General features: G+C 42.7%; 1 protein-coding gene across 2 annotated transcripts in view; it reads right to left on the reverse strand.

Annotated features, from left to right (window-relative positions):
* The window catches only part of lama3 (laminin, alpha 3), a 321,185-nt gene that overhangs the window by 253,965 nt on the left and 54,948 nt on the right, over positions 1-12,272 (reverse strand). For both annotated transcript variants that reach the window (XM_063060575.1, XM_063060566.1), the window contains exon 3: positions 4,538-4,655. In XM_063060575.1, coding sequence (XP_062916645.1) covers positions 4,538-4,655 — 118 coding nt within the window. The remainder of the gene's footprint in view (positions 1-4,537; positions 4,656-12,272) is intronic.

Genomic DNA, 12,272 nt, shown 5'->3' on the forward strand with positions numbered 1-12,272 from the left:
CCTGGCACCTGGGAGGTAACACACCATGCAGTTATCTCTATCAGGCTCACAGAATCGCCTGACTGCTCCCCAGACTATGGAATCCCCTATGACTACCGCATTCCTCTTCTCCTTCCTTCCCTCCTGCACAACAGCTCCAGGCTCAGTGCCAGAGACCTCCCTCCAGCAGCCTCTGTGTGGAAAAGGTTGCCCTTCACGTCCACTTTAAATCTTTCCCCTCTCACCTTAAACCTATGCCCTCTAGTTTTATATTCCCCTACCCAGAGGAAAAGACTGACTATCCACCTTATCCACGGCTCTCATGAGTTTATAAACCTTTCTAAGTACAAAGTTCGAAGTAAATTCATTATCTAAGTACAGTATGAACTGTTTTGTTATTATATACTACCTTGAGACTCATTTTCTTGCAGCGATTTACAGGGGAAAAGAAATACAAAAGAATTTTATGCTAAACTGTACATAAACAAAGACTGACAACCAATGTGCAAAACTATACAAATAAAAATAATAGAGCATGAGTTGTAAAGAATCCTGAAAAGTGAGTCTATAGGTCACAGAATCAGTTCAGAGGAGTGGTGAGTTCATGTTATCCGTAGCAGTTCAATGGCCTGATGGTTACAGGGTAATAACTACCCCCAATCCTGGCGATGTGGAACCTAATCAGAAGGGCCTGTTCCTGTGCTGTACTGTTCTATGTTTGAAGAACTTTTACTTGAACTTTTGATCCTCCAATTGACTTTGAGAAAAGGTGGGGCTCTTTGCCTCCTACTATCATTTGACTTGAGTTAATTTAAGATGGTCCCCTTCTGATTCTTGGGTAAATGGATTTGGCTGGCGGATTTATGTCCATTTTTATGGAAGCTTATATGGCGTATAGCTCCGGGTTTGTGCTCCAAATGGGTTTTTTTTCCCCGTTTTTTTGTTAGCTGGGGTTTTTTGTTTTAGTTGGTAGGGGTTCTTTTTTTCCTTCTTTCTTTTTTCCAAAAAAAAATAGCTTTAACATTTTGGGTTTTTTATTATTATTATTATTGATATACTGTTTAACTTGGTTAATAGTTTAACTCATATTATACATATTGATATGTTGACTTGATTATTTTAATGTATTTTTTGTTGTTGATTTTCAATAATAATTATTAAAAAGATTTAAAAATGAAAAATGAAATGAACTTTTACAACAGAACCACTTTCCTGAAATATTCACATACCCCTTGATTTCCATTAAGGTACAAAAATCTTCTGATCTCTGCTTTGATTGTGCTCAATATCTGAGCCTCCACAGCCCTTGGGTATAAGGGATTCCAGAGGTTCTGGAAGAAGAAATATTTTCAATTCTCTGTCGCGATGGAAGAGCCCTATACTTCGGTTCTATGACTTCTGTTTCTGAACAACCCAGCTGTAAAAGGCAGTTTCAACTACTGGTGAAATTATTAAGATATATAAGCCTGCTTTAAAGTGTTTCTTTTCATTTTCATAACTGTAAAATTTGTAAAGCAAATACAACATGCGTTCAATTCATAGAGTCATACAGATAGAAGCAGGCCCTTCTGGCCAACTTGTCCATGCTACACAGGATTGCCATCTAATCTAGTCCCATTTGGCCCATATTCCTCTAAGTCATTCTTATTCATGTTCTTGTCTAAGTACATTTTAAACATTGTTAATACTCCTGCCTCAACCATTACTCTGGCAACTCAATCTATATATCTACCATCCTCTAGATGAAACAGATGTCCTTCAGATTCCTAAATCTCACTAAGTTCACCTTAGATCTATGCCTCTTGCTTGTAATTCCTTATCCTGGGAAACGATTGTGTGAATTCACCCAGTCTATGCCCCTCATGATTTTATACACCTCTATAAGATCACCTCTCATTCTCCTACATTCCAATGAATAAAGTCCCAACCTGCTCAACCTCTCCCCATAACTCATCCCTCGGTACAGGAAGTGGTGTTATGTAGCAATGCAAGGCATGATTGTAAAGGTCAGAGTGTCAGGGCCGGAGGTGAGGGATAGGCCAGCGTTCAGCTCACTGCTCCGCAAGGTTTACTTGTCTCTGTGCAGAACTAAGGCTGTGGCCTACAACTAACGGGCTCCTGATTCAGCTGCAGTGATGACTGGCTTTGTGGCTGTGAACTTCAGTTCTGAATGTTGTTTGCTTACTTCTAGTTTTTTTTTCTATGCACATTGGGTGCTTGAGAGTCTTTTTCTCATCAGGTCCTGATGAAAGTTCTCGGCCCAAACTATCGACTGTTTACTCTTTTCTGCAGATCCTGCCTGGCATTCTGAGTTCCTCCAGCATTTTGCGTATACTACAAAGATCTGGGGGGTACATTTTTCCACACAGAAGATATCTGGAATGAGCTGCAAGAGGAGTATTGGTGTTGCTTGATAAAAATTTACTTGATATAATTTTTAATTTGAAACCCTTCCATAATGCATCTATATCTAATATTTAGATTAGATTTAGATTATGAGGACACGCAGTCCTCTTTTATTGTCATTTAGTAATGCATGCATTAAGAAATGATACAATGTTTCTCCAGAACGCTATCACAGAAACACAAGACAAACCAACTGAAAAACTGACAAAAACCACATAATTATAACATATAGTTACAACAGTGCAAAGCAATACCGTAATTTGATGAAGAACGGACCATGGGCACAGTAAAAAAAAAGTCTCAAAGTCTCTCGAAAGTCCCATCATCTCACACAGACGGTAGAAGGAAGAAGAAAAACTCTTCCTGCTATGAGCTTCCAGCGCTGTAAACTTGCCGATGCAGCATGCTGGAAGCATCCGACCACAGCCCACTCTTGAGTCCATCCGAAAACTTCGAGCCCCCAACCAGCCCTCCGACACCGAGCACCAAGCACCATCTCTGTTGAGCACTTCGATCCCGGCCCCAGCAACAGGCAATAGGCAAAGCCGAGGATTTGGGGCCTACCCCTCCAGAGATTCTCAATCGCAGAGTAGCAGCAGCAGCGAAGCAGGCATTTCAGAAGTCTCTCCAGGTGTTCCTCTGTGCTTCACACGTCCGTCTCCATCAAATCAGGATTGTGCATGGCCCCTAGTTAACACATACGATATCATTTTGGAGCGGCCGTGCGCGCTGCGTCGCGCCGCCATCTCCCCCCCCGCCCTATTTATGGTATGTTGTAGGGAATGAGAAATGTTCCTTTAGATAAAATTAAAAATCTTTGGGAACAAGATTTACAGATTTCGATTTCTGAGAACACTTGGAATGAAATTGTTAAATTGGTTAATACATCATCGTTATGTGCCCATCATTCCCTGCTACAATTTAAAGAGCCCATATGTCTAAAGTTAAGCTGTCTCATTTTTATTCCGATATATCTCCCTATGGTGATAGATGTAATAATGGAGAAGCTTCACTAATCCATATGTTTTGGACTTGTCCGAGTCTTGAAAAATATTGGAAGGAAGTATTTCAAACTTTTTCGGTGCTTTTTAAAGTAAATTTTAAACCTAATCCCCTTTGACTGCCTTATTTGGTATTGTTGGAGGAAATGATATTATTTTGGAGACACATGATCTGCATTTTTTGGCCTTTACTTCTCTTATAGCCAGGAGGACATTGTTGCTTAAGTGGAAGGATGCCAATCTGCCTACTCATTGGTTACATGATGTTATGTCATGTTTAAATTTAGAGAAGATTCGCTGTTTAATTTCTGAACCTAGACAAGATTTTTTTAACATTGTGGGGGCCTTTTTTTGAATTATTTTCAAAATCTTTGATTTGCTATTAAGCACAGATGTTGGCTAATAATATGTTTTACTATATGTTAAGGATTTTTTCCTTTTTTTTAAACCTAACAGCTGTTCTTTTTTCTGGTAGTGGGTTTAAATTTTCTTGCATAATAAAATTACCACTTTTCAATATTATGTTTAGATTTAATTTATATGGATACGGGGTAATTACACTTTATCTGTGATTTCAATATATTGTAATCAATATATATTATATATCCTACTGTACTCTGTATTCTTTTACATAAGAAATTAATAAAAATATTGAAGAAAGAAAGAAAAGTTGCTTGATCGTGTACATGGATCGGAAGGTGCAGAGGAATAAGGGTTTAATGCAAGTAAATGGGATTAATGTAGATAGGCATCATGGTCCAGAAGCAGACTCCCTATATCTCTCCCAACATAATCAAAGACTCTTGACCTCACTATTTAACTTGTTATGTTCTTACAACTTATTGTCTATCTGCACTGCACTTTCTCTATAACTGTAATGCATTATTCTGCATTCTGTTATTGCTTTTTCCTCGTGCTACGTCAATGAAATGATCTGTATGAACAGGATGCAAAACAAGCCTTTCACTGCACTCAGTACATGTGACAATAATAAACCAATTCCAAGAATAAACCCTCCTTAGTTCATCTCCTTCACCTTAGGCGGAACTGAAAGATCACATCGATTGTACAATGTTATGAAAAATACTTAGATTTTTAAGAACATCAAGATAACAAAGAAAAATGCTGGAAATGAAACCTGAGAGACTCACGAGCAAAGTACTGCCACGGCTTGTAGGATCTTCCAAAATCGACCGATCGCTCAAGGACCCAGAGGTCAGGACGTGGAGAGTTTGCAAACTTGATAAGGATATAAGCCACGTGGAAGAGCTGTTAAAAGGACACAGGAATTGGTTATGACAACATAATTTCTAACAGTCAAGACAGAAACTCCTAAATGAATTCGCTTTAATTTGTTTTCAGGATATGACTGCCAAGGCCAGCATTTATTGCGAATCTGATGCCTCTGAATGTCAAGAGTAGGTGATTGGACACTACTTTTCTGGAGGTGGCAATTGCTGGCACTCTTGAATTGCAAATATCCATGTTAGTCCTCAACAATGGTAATATCATCAGGCTCATGAGCAAAAAAGTTATATAAAGACCTAGAAGTCATAACAATGTTTTCAAAGTGTTGGGCTGTCTCCATCCAATAGATGGAGTGTTTTTTTTTCAAAACTGGAAATGAATTATAAGTTAGCCAAAGAAAGGAAATTACAGAACTCTGCATGAGAAAATGTGATCTAAATTACTCTTTAATTAGCAACTGTCAAGGTAGGCAGTTCAGTAGAAGAAAACATTTACAAACATGTTAAGAGATCAGCATATAATGACATTAATTAGCCAGTCCATTGCTGAAGGCTGTTATTAAATTTTAACATTATGGATAAATAGGGTAGAACGAGAAGTGTAAGATAAATACTAAGTAGTTAGCAATAGGCAACACAGGTTTGCAAATTATTTGGAAGCACTGGATGATGTAAGGCTGTTCAGAAAGTGAGGTGCTGTATACTCTTTGAACACCAGGAAAATAGAAAGCAGTCACTTTAGACTTTTACAACAGTGTCAATTACTTGTACAGTACTTACGAAGTAGCTCAGCAAAGTAAAATCCCAAACCTGAGCTGGCTCGCAAAATATCATCAAACAACAGCTCATTAGGAGACACAAGAGAGACTGCAGATGCTGGAATCTGCACCGACATTCACAGAGCACTGGATAAGCTCGGCAGGTCCAGCACCATCTGAAGAGGGAATAGACAGTAAATGCTATGGGCCGAGCCTGCATCTGGTCCAGTGGGACCAGGAAAAGGGTCCACTTCCCTTCACTGATGCTGCCTGATCACCGACTTCCTCCAGCACTCATTCTGTGTAGCATCAGGAGAGAGGCACTGCATCTCGCAGTTCATCTGCCCAAAACCTTTCCTCAGAAAACACACCAGCCATTCCCAGTACCCTCCCTTTCCTAATCCTTTTATTGAATGATGCAAGATTGATTGCTTGGGAGTCCATTCATCTTATCATGTTTGAGCCTGTTGAACAAGAACTCCCCAGCCTAATCCCACCTCTCCATACACTGCAGGTAAAAGACACACTCAGGTAGTGTTCCAATGTGACAGGGTCTCTGCCTCTCCATTCCTTTAGGCAGTGAGTTCCAGACCCTCACTACAACATGGGCAAAATGTTTTCTCCTCAACTCTCCCTTCTTCTACCATTTACTTTACATCCTTACCTTCAGTTTTTGATTGCTTTGCTGAGGGAAAATGCTTTCATCCAATGTACTCTATCCTAGCCCTATATGATTTCAAACACCTCAGTTAAGTCTCCTTCCTCAGCTCTCTCTCTTCCAAAGAAAGAGTGCATTCAATTTTTCCGTACATCTTTCTGACTTAAAGCATTCTGATCTGGTGTGGGCACTCCGTTTGCACAGGAACCCAAGAGGCTACAGAGAGTGGATGGCTCAGCCAGATCCATTGCAGGTACAACTCTCCCCATCATTGAGGATATCTATAAGAAGAGGTGTCTCAGGAAGGTGACATCCATTAATGGGACTCCCCCCCCCCAACCATCTGGACCATACCCTCTTCTCGATACTGCCATCGGGTAGGAGGTACAGGAGCCCCCAACTCAAGGTTCAACAACGGCTTCTTCCCCACTGCTATCGGGTTCTCGACCCAACCTGAAACACCCAAGCACTAGCTCGGGCGATATTTCCCAAAACTTTCATTAATACATCTTCCCCCTTCCTTTCCAGTCCTAATGAAGGGTCTCAGCCCAAAATGTCAACTGTTCATTCATTTCCATAGATGCTGCCTGACCTGCTGTGCTTTCAGGCTTTTGTATCTTCTGCCCAACAGAAGAGGAAAGATGGAAGAGAGCATGTCTGGGGTAGGTGGGATCTTTGACTATTTTGGCCACTTTACCAAGGCAGCAAGAAGTGTAGACAGAGTCCATAGAGGCAATATGCTGAGCTTTGTCCACAACCCTCCGCAGTTTCTTGTCATCATGGGCAGAGCTGTTGCCGTGCATCCCGATAGAAAGCTTTCTATGGCGCAACGGTAAAAATTGGTGAAGTTTGACAGGGACATGCCAAATTTCTTTAATCTCCTGAGGAAGTAGAGGTGTTTGATACTTATGAGATTTCTTGGCCATGGCATCGTGTGGTTGGACCAGGACAGTCTATTGATGATGTTCACTCGTAGGAATAGGAAGCTCTCAACCACCTTGACCTCAGCTCTGTCATTTATACCATAGGCGTTCATACCCAAGACTAAAAACCTGAACTTGAAATTGAACAAGTGTTCTCTTGGCAACATGGATGGCAAATGATAACTAGCTATCACTACAAGACAGAAATAGGGAAGCCTTGATATGATTGTGCTGTGTGCTGGTGCAGCCACACCTGTAGTACTGCACACAGTTTGGTCGTTTTATTTAAGAAACGATATGCCAATAGACAGGAGGGGGAGGGATGGAGCCAAGAGCTGGACAGGTAATTGGCAAAAGGGATATGAGAGGATCATGGGACAGGAGGCCCAGGGAGAAGGAAAAGGGGGACGGGGGAAAAAAAGAGGATGGGCAAGGGGTATAGTGAGGGGGACAGAGGGAGAAAAAGGAGAGAGAGAAAAAGAATGTGTGTATACAAAGAAATAACAGATGGGGTATGAGGGGGAGGTGGGGTGCCATGATCCTCTCATATCCCTTTTGCCAATCAACTTTCCAGCTCTTGGCTCCATCCCCTCCTGTCTTCTCCCATCATTTCAGATCTCCCCCTCCGAATTTCAAATCTCTTACTAGCTCTTCCTTCAGTTAGTCCTGACGAAGGGTCTCGGCCTGAAACGTCGATTGTACCTCTTCCTAGAGATGCAGCCTGGCCTGCTGCGTTCACCAGCAACTTTGATGTGTGTTGCTTGAAATTCCAGCGTCTGCAGATTTCCTCGTGTTTGCGTGCCAATACTGGAGGCAGTCCAATAGAGATTCACCAGCATCATTTCTGAGATGACAGGATTCCCTCATCATGAGTGACTAATGAAATCAGATCTGTATCCTTTGCAATTGAGAAATTTAGAACAATGGGGTTAATCCTATGGAAACTTTTAAGATCCAAAATGGGTTTCACAGAGCCGTTGGCAAGATAGAACATAGAACTTTGGACAGTAGAGCACAGGTACAAGCCCTTCAGCCCATAATGTCTGTGCTGAGTGTGATACCAAATTAAATTGTATCTCTTCTGCGTGCACATGATCCATATCCCTCCATTCCCTGCATATCATGTGTCTAACAGACACTTAAATACCACGATGATATTTACCTCCACATCACCCCGGCAGCCTGTTCTCGGAACCCATCAAACTCTGCCACCTTCATCCATGATGAAAATGGCGAAGTTTGTCATCGAAACATCAGTGAAAATCAATACCTGTACCCGGATGGAAGCCCAAGCATATAGGCTGGGAAAGCACCAGATCCTTTTTCCTCATCACACTGTGTAAAAACCTTGCACCGCACATCTCCTTTGAACTTTCCCCCTCTATCAGGTCTCCCTTCAGCCTTTAATGCTTTAGAGAAAACAACCCAAGTTTATCCAATCTCTCCTTATAGACCACAACACCACAAGATATAGGTGGATTATTAGGTCATTCCACCATCAAGCCAGCTCCACTATTCAATTATAACTTTTTTTCCAAGCACAATTCTCCTACCGTCTCTCCATGACCCTTAACCCCCTTACTAAATCAGGAACCTAACAATCTCTGTCTTAAATACACCCAATGACTTGGCCTCCACTACCATCCATGGCAATGAATGCCACAGATTCAACACCCTTCACCTGAAGAAATTTCTCTGCATCTCTGTTTTAAAGGGATGCCCCTTTATTCTGAGGCTGTGTCCTTGGATCCTGGGCTCTCCTTACAATATATCAGCTGAAAAGTGCTCTGGTACATTCTGGGGACATGAGCATATCCTCTCACCTCCAGCCCCGTTCGTAATTTTTCTTTGCAGTTAGCAGTGCACCAGGAGCCTCTGTGACCCATGGGCTGTTTTTCTGGATATCTACATAGATAAATGATCACTGCCGCTGAAAGATCATCAACTCAGTGAAAGACACACTTTGGATTGCTCAAGTCTCATTGGTCTTCCAGAGTAATGAGATGTCCATACGGGAATGCTGCAGACTGACACAGGATGTCATGCTGAGTAATATACTAGAGCTCAGTGTAACTAGTGCAAAGACTCAGTGGGGATGGACTAGGGTCGAGTCCTTCCCCACTGTTTGATGGGCTGTCCTGTGTAACGAACCCTTAAATGCTTGATGGACTACAGAGTTTGAGGATATAGGCAGAGAAATGTCATATGGAGCAGAATCTGAGAAAGTGTGAAGTGTGGCATTTTGTAAGGTCAAATGTAAGGGGGAAGTAAATAGTAAATGACAGGACCCTCTACAGGATTGATGTATCTTTGAGTACAAGTTCATCGCTACCTGAAAGTGGCAACACAATTGGATAGGATGGTAAAGAAATTATATGATATGCTTGCCTTCATTGGTCAGGCAATTAAGTATAAAAGTTGCTGCTGCACAAGGCTTTAGTTAGGCCAGATTTAGAGTGTTGTGTGGAGTTCAGGCCACTCCATCACAGGAAGGATATGGAGACTTTGGAGAGGGTGCTGGTTCGCCGGGATGCTGTCTGGATAAGCTATAAGGAGAGCCAAGGAGATTATAAGAGCATTTGCTATATGAAGAGATTGTACAAATTTGGATTATTTTATCTGAAGCATCCGACACAGAGGGGTGACCTGATAGATACTTATGAAGATATGAGACGCATAGACAGAGTGTTATTTCCCAGGATGGAAATATCATGAACAAAAGGACGTACATTGAAGGTGAGGGGGAAAACTTTTAAAGAAGATGTGCAGGGCAATTTTTTCACACAGAGTGTGATGGGTGCCTGGAACACACTGCCAGGGGAGATGGTGCAAGCAGCTGCAACTCTGGCCTTGAAGAGGCATTGAAATAGGCACATGAATCAGCTGGGAATAGACCATGTGCAAGCAGGTGGCATTAGCTCAATTTGGCTTCATGTTTAGTACAGACATTGTGGGCCAAAGGGCCTGTTACTGTGCTGTACCATTCTATATTCTATAAAACAGTAGTGGTGTTGACAAAGAATAAGAAATGTATCGAGGCACATCACCGAGTTCGACTGGCGGGAAGAATTTTAAAAGAAGACAGCTTTATAGAGCAGGAGTCAGAGTAGGAGGGCTTTGGTGATAACTGGTCGAGGCGAGGTTAGTTACTTGTGAAGATTAATAGGAAGTATGTTTGTGAGGCCGGTGTTCTATACTGGGTGTCAAATGTGGGATGTCCAGGAGACCCCCAGCCTCCCGGACGGCCACATCTGCACCAGGTGCGTCAAGCTGCAGCTCCTTAAGGACCGGGTTAGGGAACTGGAGATGCAGCTCGATGACCTTCGCCTGATCAGGGAAAGTGAGGTGGTGATAGATAGGAGCTATAGGCAAGTAGTTACACTGGGGCCCAGGAGACAGATAAGTGGGTAACAGCCAGGAGAGGGAAGGGCAAGAGTTAGATACCAGAAAGTACCCCTGTGGCTGTCCCCCTCAACAATAAGTACTCCTGTTTGAGTACTGATGGGGGGGACAGCCTCTGGCACAGAGTCTAGCCCTGTGGCTCAGAAGGGTAGGGAAAGGGAAGAGGATGGCAGCAGTGACTCTATAGTTAGGGGGTCAGACAGGCAATTCTGTGGACATAAGAAAGAAACACGAATGGTAGTTTCCCTCCCAGGTGTCAGGGTCTGGGATGTTTCTGATCATGTTCACAATATCCTGAAGTGAGGTGAACAGCCAGAGGTCGTGGTACATAGTGGTACCAACAACATAGGTTGGAAAAGGGAGGAGGTCCTGAAAACAGACTGCAGGGAGCTAGGAAAGAAGCTGAGAAGCAGGACCATAAAGGTAGTGATCTTGGGATTACTGCCTGTGCCATGCCACAGTGAGCAAAGGAACGGAATGAGGTCAAGGATAAATGCGTGGCTGAGGGATTGGAGCGGGGGGCAGGGATTCAGATTTCTGGATCATTGCGACCTCTTTTGGGGCAGGCGTGACCTGTACAATAAAGATGGGTTGCACCTGAATCCAAGGGGGACCAATATCCTGGCAGGGAGGTTTGCTAAGGCTATTGGGGAGAGTTTAGACTAGAATCGCTGGGGTTGGGAACCAAACTGAAGAGACGGAGGAAGGGGCGGTTGGCTTACAAGCAGAGAAAGCTTGTAGGCAGTGTGAGAGGGAGGATAGGCAGGTGATAGAGAAGGGATTTGCTCAGACAGATGGTTTGAGACGTGACTATTTTAATGTAAGGGGTATCATGAACAAAGCGGATGAGAGAGCGTGGATCAGTACTTCGAGCTATGATGTTGTGGCCATTACAGAGACTTGGATGGCTCGGGGCAGGAATGGTTATGTAGAGTGCCAGGCTTTAGATGTTTCAGAAAGGATGGGGGTGGGGGCGCGGCACTGTTGATCAGATATAGTGTTACGGCTGCAGAAAAGGAGGAAGACATGGAGGGATTGTCTACGGAGTCTCTGTGGATGGAAGTTAGAAGCAGGAAGGGGTCAATAACTCTACTGGGTATTTTTATAGACCACCCAATAGTAAAAGGGATATTGAGGAGCAGATAGGGAGACAGATCCTGGAAAGGTGTAATAATAACAGGGTTGTTGTGGTGGGAGATTTTAATTTCCCAAATATTGATTGGCATCTCCCTAGAGCAAGGGGTTTAGATAGAGTGGAGTCTGTTAGGTGTGTTCAGGAAGGTTCTTTGACACAATATGTAGATAAGCCTCCAAGAGGAGAGGCTGTACTTGATCTGGTATTAGGAAATGAACCTGGTCAGGTGTCAGGTCTGTCAGTAGGAGAGTATTTTGGAGATAGTGATCACAATTCTATCTCCTTTACCACAGCATTGGAGAGGGATAGGACCACACAAGTCAGGAAAATGTTTAATTGGAGTAAGAGGAAATATGCAGCTATCAGTCAGGAACTTGGAAGCATAAATTGGGAGCAGATGTTCTCAGGGAAATGTATGGCAGAAATGTGGCAAATGATCATGGGATATTTGCATGTCGTTCTGCACAGGTACATTGCAATGAGACAGGGAAAGGATGGTAGGGTACAGGAACCGAGGTGTACAAAGGCTGTAGAAAATCGAGTCAAGAAGAAAAGAAAAGCTTACAAAAGGTTCAAAAAACTAGCTAACGATGGAGATCCAGAAAATTATAAGGCTAGCAGGAAGGAGTTTAAGAATGAAATTAGGAGAGCCAGAAGGGGCCATGAGAAGGCCTTGGTGAGCAGGAGTAAGGAAAACCCTGAGGCATTCTACAAATATGTGAAGAGCAAGAGGATAAGATGTGAGAGAATAGGACCAATAAAG

Source organism: Mobula hypostoma, chromosome 1 (assembly GCF_963921235.1).
Source record: "Mobula hypostoma chromosome 1, sMobHyp1.1, whole genome shotgun sequence".
Classification (NCBI taxonomy): Eukaryota; Metazoa; Chordata; class Chondrichthyes; order Myliobatiformes; family Myliobatidae; genus Mobula; species Mobula hypostoma.